At 44.1% G+C, this 7,531-nt stretch overlaps 1 protein-coding gene across 1 annotated transcript in view; it reads left to right on the forward strand.

Moving 5' to 3' along the window:
• PRKX (protein kinase, X-linked) overlaps positions 1–7,531 on the forward strand; it is a 40,821-nt gene that overhangs the window by 26,161 nt on the left and 7,129 nt on the right. Inside the window, exons 4-5 of the mRNA XM_006903179.1 lie at positions 2,542–2,661; positions 6,226–6,321. Of these exons, the coding sequence (XP_006903241.1) occupies positions 2,542–2,661; positions 6,226–6,321 (216 nt within the window). The remainder of the gene's footprint in view (positions 1–2,541; positions 2,662–6,225; positions 6,322–7,531) is intronic.

Below are 7,531 nucleotides of genomic sequence, written 5' to 3' on the forward strand. Positions count from 1 at the left end.
ATTTAAAAAATATTTTTAATATATGTTACAAAAGTATACTTGTTAATATTACTTTTATATGTTAATAAATATATATAAATTTTTATTTTCAGTTGTTATTTATTACTGGCGAGTCACGCAAGACTCTCAGCGACCCCAGGAACAAAAAAGACGTGAAGCCTTTTTTTATAACTATCATTGTTTCTCAAAGTTCATAGAGTTTCCAGAGGCCTGTGGTTTAAGAAATGGATGCCACTCCTGCTTCCATATTTTCATTTACATCCTTTAATTATATTTTTTGTATGTTTTCTATTATTTTACTGTCTTCAGTAAGCGCTTCAAGTCTTACTTTCTGCAAGCCAAGTTGTGTCACCTGACCTGTCAAAGAAAATAGAATTACCCCCTGTTTCTGAAGCAGGGACTTCTGAGAGATGTTAGTTCATTCATTTTTTTCTTGCAGGCAGGTAGCTTTGAACCTGCAACCTTTGATTTACCAGAGCCCTTGTTTTAACATCCAAGCACTCCTCCCTGTGCCCTGCAGGTGGCACCAGAGTCTTGACCAGCCCAGAGATTCCCCTTCAGAAAACATTCATTTCCCCCCCTCTAAAACACACAGTTTTAGCCCCAAATGCATCCTTATCAATTGCAGAAAAGCTGGTCGTGGAAAGATAAGAACATGAACCTTTGAACACACCCAGCAAACAGCTCAGATACAGTGGCCAGCAAACAGAAACTAAATATCCAGGGTCTTTTTTTCAGTGCCTTTTTTTGGAGCTACCAAACTTTGCATCCTTATTTGTCCCAAAATCCTTTGTTTTTTTCTGCTTTAGACTTGTCTGGGGTGATATTTTATGTAAGTTTGCAAAGAAATGTGAGTGTCCGGGCTGCTTATTTCTGAGTGTCCTTTTCTCCCTCTGAGCTGGGATTCTTTGATGTCCACATGGGGTTTTTAACCATAAGACCAGTGCTTTCCATCTCCTGGTGGAGAAATATGATCTTTTCCCGTAACAGCATCGTAAAATAGACAGACAGGCGTCATCATGCTGGCTTGGTATAGACAGACATCAGTACACTTGACACCAACTGCCAGGCAATCAGGAGCATTGCATTGCATTGGGAAAATCTGCAGTGAAAAGACGTCTTCATTTAACCGGGGAGCAATGATGGTACTTTAAGGACTAAGGTGCACCTGTTTCAGGTCATCGTTCATTCAAATCGCCTCTGAGAGCTGGACAATAACCCAAGATGACAGAAGAATGGGTAAATTTGAAGCTGTGGTGTTGGAGAAGAGCACTGGATACCCCATGGATGGTCAAAAGAACAAACAAACAAGTCAGATGTTTCTAGGGCCACTGGGAGACTTAGCAATGAGATTCTGGCAAAACCCACATCTATTCTCGAACCATCTATTACCAACTGTCTGCTGTCTTTATCGAGCCTCTCTCTGTCTGTTCTCTTATCCATCATCTATCTACTTATCTGTCTTCTGTATTGACTCTCTGGTTTTCACACGTGTGAAATACGAAGCAGATGAAAATGTCGTGGCCTGTGCCCCACGACGCATCTTAGTCTTGAAACGGGCATCCTTGCTCTCGAGTGCTTTGGAGAGGCCCATGGTGGAACATTGGCCCGATCAGAGGCGTCTTTGGTGTTCTTGACGGGTGCTTCTCTGTGGCTGTTTTGGAAGAGAAAAATGGGACTGCTGTTTTGGGTAAAGATTTACAGCTTTTGAAGGAGGGTCACCGTGAATGGAAACTCCATGGCGACATATGGTTCAGATCTATGTCCATATGACCCCTATTTCTATAATCTACATCCATATGACCTGTATTTCTATAATCTCCAGCAGTATCTGTTTCATCCTTCCATCCACCATCCATCCATCCATCCATCCACCGTCCACCAGCCATCCATCCACCGTCCACCATCCATCCATCCATCCATCCATTCTCCATCTATCCATTCTCCATCCATCTATCCATCCATTCACCATTCATCCTTTCATGCATCCACCATCCATCTACCCACCATGGGTGACTGTGTAGATGGATGGATGGATGGATGGATGGATTCCTGGAAGAATGGATGCATGGATGGATGGATGGATGGATGGATAGATTCCTGGAAGAATGGATGGATGGATGGATTGATGGATGGATTGATGGATAGATTCCTGGAAGAATGGATGGATGGATGAATAGATGTACGTATGTATGGATGGATGGATGGATGGATTCCTGGAAGGATGGATGGATGGATGGATGGATGGATGGATGGATGGATGGATGGATGGATGGATGGATGGATTCCTGGAAGAATGGATGGATGGATGGATGGATGGATGGATGTTGGATGGATGGATTCAGTGGATGAACGAATGAATGGATAAATGAAGCAGATGAGTGGGTGGATGGATGCGTGGAAACCTGGTCGAGCGTCACCATGAGTGGGAACCGCCTGGGCTGCTGTGGGTGGTGGGGGCATTGTTGTCACTCTGAAGGTGTGAGTGTGTGACCGTCCCAGGCAGCACAGCTGACCTTGTGCTCTCTGTCTTCTCCACAGGACGTGGACCCTTTGTGGAACCCCTGAGTACCTGGCCCCTGAGGTCATCCAGAGCAAAGGCCATGGCAGGGCCGTGGACTGGTGGGCACTGGGCATCCTCATCTTCGAAATGCTCGCAGGGTGAGTGGTGCGTCCCCAGAGATGGATTTCCAGTGGGCCCCCCACTCCCACTGGCTCATTCACTCAGCCTTGAAAGGGTGTCTGGTAAGGTTGCCAAGCCCTGTGCTGTTGCTGCAGGTGTATGTCTGACCTATCCACCTGTCCATCTGTCCATCCATCCATCCATTCGTCAGTCCATCCATCAACCCATCACCCATTCACTCATTCATTGATTCATCCATTCACACAGCCATCTGTCTTTCCTTCCATCCACTCAACACCAACTCATCCATCCATCATCCATCCATTTACCCATTCATCCATCCACCCACCAATTCATCCATCCATCCACACATCCATCCATCTATCCATCTGTCCATCCATCCATACGTACATTTACCATCAATCCATCTATATCCAGACATCCACCCATCCACCTATCCATCCACCCATTCACTCATCCATCCACACATCCATCCGTCTTTCCTTCCATCCACTCAACACCAATTCATCCATCCACTCACCAGTCCTTCCATCCATCCACACATCCATCCATCCATCCATCCATCCATCCATCCATCTTTCCTTCCATCCACTCAACACCAATTCATCCATCCACTCACCAATCCTTCCATCCATCCACACATCCATCCATCCATCTTTCCTTCCATCCACTCAACACCAACTCATACATCCATCCATCCATTCACACATCCATCCATCCCTTCCTTCATCTATCCATTCGTCTGTCCATCCATCCATCCATCCATCCTTCCATCCACTCAACACCAGCTCATCCATCCATCCATCTACACATCCATCCACACATCCATCCATCTATCCATCCATCCATCCATCCATCCATCCACCCATCCATCCTTCCATTTTTCCTTCCATCCACTCAACACCAACTCATCCATCCATCCATCCATCCATCCATCCATCCATCCACACACACATCCATCCACCCATCCTTCCATCCATCCATTCATCTATCTATCCATCCATCCATCCACCCACCATCCATCCATCCATCTATCCATCCATCCATCCACTATCCATCCATCCATCTATCCATCCATCCATCCATCCACCCACACATCCATCCATCCAATTATTCTTCTATCCATCCATCCATTCAACCTTTCATTCACTTTTCCATTCATCTATTCAGATAATCGTCTACTCACCACCCATCCATTCTTTCATCCATCCATCTACCTATCCATCCATGAATCTAGATTTCTTAATCTCCACTGTGGCCCAGGACGTATCCATAAAATATCCCAAAACACAATGAGCCGTGTCCACTGTCCACCTGCTTCTAGCTGTACCTCCTCCATCCTCCAACAGATGGACATAGTGACCACAGGAGGGCAGCAGCCCCTGCCCATCACTGACCATGAATTCCTAGCTATCTACAGGCAACGGGGCTGAAATGCAGCCACTGGTCAGAGCCCTTTTCCCCTAGGACCAAGATGGTGAAGTTTCTGGAAGAACAGAATATTACCACTTGCCACAGCAGGAACCAATCTTGGGGACAGAGATGGGAGTGGAAAAAAAGAACAAACTTTATTAATAAGAAGCTGCATATAGAAGACGGGGGTGTGTGAGCTTCCCAGGTGTGTCTCTCCTAGCTTGTCAGAACCTCACAGAGACACAACAGGAGACCTCGATGGTGAGAGAGAATTCACAAGGCATTTCCCAGTTCAATCTATGAACACCATGGCGTGCTGGTATTCATAAGGGACCAGCTTTTGGAAAAAGACGTCATGCTGGGGACAGATGGACGGATGGTCAGAGAAAGAGAGAAAGAACCTCAAAGAGATGGATTGACTTGGACTGCAGCAAGGAGTTTAAATATAGCTATATATCTATATCTACATCTACCATCTATCCATCCATCTATCCACCCACCCACCCATCTCTCTATCTATTTAGCTATATCTGTCATCTATCTGTCTGTCTGTCTGTCTGTCTATCTATCTATCTGTCTGTCTATCTATCTATCAATCATCTATCCAGTCTATGTATCTATGTATTATCTATCATCTATCTATCATCTGTCTGTCCATCTGTTTCTCGGTCTGGTCTACCTGTCTGTCTGTCTGTCCGTCTATCTAGTCTGTCTGTTGTCTATCTATCATCCATCTATCTATCTATCTATCTATCTATCTATCTATCTATCTATCTATCTATCTATCTATCCATCTGTCTCTCTGTCTGGTCTACCTGTCTGTCTGTCTGTCCGTCTGTCTGTCTATTTAGTCTGTCTGTTGTCTATGTATCTATCTATCTATCCATCTGTCTCTCTGTCTGACCTGTCTGTCTGCCTGTCTGTCCGTCTATCTAGTCTGTCTGCTGTCTGTCTGTTTATCTATCTATCTATTTACGTATCTAGCTGGGGTTTCTTTTTTCTTTTTCTTCTCTTCTCTTCCCTTTTTCTTTTCCTCCCTCCCTCCCTCCCTCCTTCCTTCCTTCCTTTCCTCTCTCTCTGAACTGCATATATATGTGTCTCTCTGTCTCTCTTAAAGGTAGGGGTGTGTGTGTGTGTGTGTGTGTGTGTGTGTGTCTTTCCCTGGTTCCCCACTAAACTCCTAAAATCACTTTCTCATGACATCATCCCTCCCACACCCACCCCTCGACAGCAAATCGACCGATGTTCCCCACCTCCCCATGCCCTGTGCCTTTCCTCCTCCCCTCTTTTTTTCTGTTCTGTTTCCAAGCCTGTGTGTCTGCATGATGAGGTCACCCAGCCTCAGGCGTCCAGATGGGGCCGCCGCCCCCGCCCTGGGCTGGGAAAGGATGGTGATTCCAGTGGTCCCTGCCAGCCAGGGAGAGTCCATCAACCTCTGAGACGTGATGATGCTTGTTAACTTCTGTGGTGCTGGATTTGCTCAAAGTCTAATTGCTGTAGAAGTGGAACTGACCAACAGTTCACCCTCCACAACATTTTCAAAGACTGTAAAATCGCACGAAAAGAGATGGTCCATCTTTCTCCACGAAGCAGCGGGTGGACTTGAGACCCTTGAGAGGCACTGTCTTTGAGTTCACACAAGCAGCATCATGAAAAGATGGAGAAAGTATGGAAATGGCCAAATTTTTTTTTTTTTATTTTACTTAAATCCACCATCCACACCTGTGGGTAACGGTGGTTAAGAAAATCAAAAGAGAAAATAAGAAAATCAAAAGATGTGTTTTACTGGAGAATCTTGATGTCCAGGGCCGCTGTACTAAAAAGTGCCAGAGAGCAAGGATGTCATGGTAAAGACTAAGGTGCATCAGAGCCAAATCATGGTATTTTTCTTTCCTTCACGTGCTTGCCTCTGGAAACCCTATGAACTTGAAACCTGTGCATATGAAAGTTGGGGAATGGAGAATGAAGAGAGGGTCAGGACAGGAGTCAGAACTGTTGTCCATTGAGTGACCAGGCATCACAATCCCCCTCATGTCATCTCCCAACAAAACACACTACAAACCTCACATCCTGATGCAAATCTGAAATAAAAATCTTTGCTTCATTCTGGATAATTTCCTGCCCACACATTTTTTTTCCCCCACCCATTTTTACCCTCCGCTAAACAGATTCCCTCCATTTTTCGATGACAACCCGTTCGGCATTTATCAGAAAATCCTGGCCGCCAAAATAGATTTCCCCAGAAATATGGATTTCTATGTCAAGTAAGTACTACAGTGTGTGTTTATCTCCCCCCACTCCCCATCTTGGACTACGTGTTATGTTTATTTTTTCCTGTTCTTCTTTATTGTTTGATTCTGGGTTCATTTTCATCTCACACACGTGTCTCTTCCAAGGACTGAGGCTTCCCTGTTCCTGGTGGGACTGGCCAACATCTATACCTGTGTATTACTGGCAAGGAAATGGAGCTGCCATCCTTCATTCATTCTTTGCCAGTTCTATTTTTCTTTTCTTTTTTAATTAATTTCCAGTTAAAATTTTCAGCCCATCTTTTTAGTCTGTCTGTTTCTTTCCACGACCCCTGGACTTCTTGGAGTTTCTTGTGTGTGTGTGTGTGTGTGTGTGTGTCTATGCTGGGTGATTGATTCTTTTCTATAATTATTTACACATATATATCAATTTGTTGTTGTTTTTATGTATCCTCTAGTGTATGCTTGGTGATGGATTAGCCATTTTTTTCCTCCAAGAGTTTTATACACGTATCCAACATGCTTGGCAACTTACACATTGATATTTTCATATTCTTGCACTTTATTTTTCATTGATGCACTATTAAATTTAATTACAATTCCACACACTCACAAAAAATAGTTTTACATTTTTTAAAATTCATTGCAATGAAAGTTTACAGAGACTTAGGATTTGTAGTCATTCATTGTTGCACTTTTCTCCCCTCCCACCCCTCCCTGCTAATACACAACCTTTTTGGAAAAGTAAAAGAAAAAGTCTTTCATTGTTTTACAATCTCTCCCCCCAGGTGCACTCCACTATGCAGCCTTCGCTCTGGACTCCTGTCATGACAAAAATACCTAATCACATATCCCTTTTAAACAGTATTCTCTCTCATCTGTTTCAATGCAGTATACATTATTGAACCCATCTCTCTCAGTCTCCCCTGAACCCCGATGTCAGTCCCATTTTACAACAGTGGCACCATGCAGTATTTGTCCTTATGTGACTGAGATACTTCACTCAGCATCATGTCCTCCAGGGCCACCCATTTTGAAGAATATTACATGAGTTCCTTGTTTTTCAATGCAGCTTAGTATTCCACTGTGTGAATAGACCACAACGTCACTATCCATTCGTTTGTTACTGGGCACTTGGGTTGTTTCCATCTCTTTGCCATTGTGACCAAAGCCGCCATAAACATGGGTGTGCAGTAATAGTTTTACATGTTACAAATAATTCTAA

The sequence above is a fragment of the Elephantulus edwardii genome, unplaced genomic scaffold (assembly GCF_000299155.1).
Source record: "Elephantulus edwardii isolate Elephantulus edwardi_28Jun2011 unplaced genomic scaffold, EleEdw1.0 scaffold00529, whole genome shotgun sequence".
Classification (NCBI taxonomy): Eukaryota; Metazoa; Chordata; class Mammalia; order Macroscelidea; family Macroscelididae; genus Elephantulus; species Elephantulus edwardii.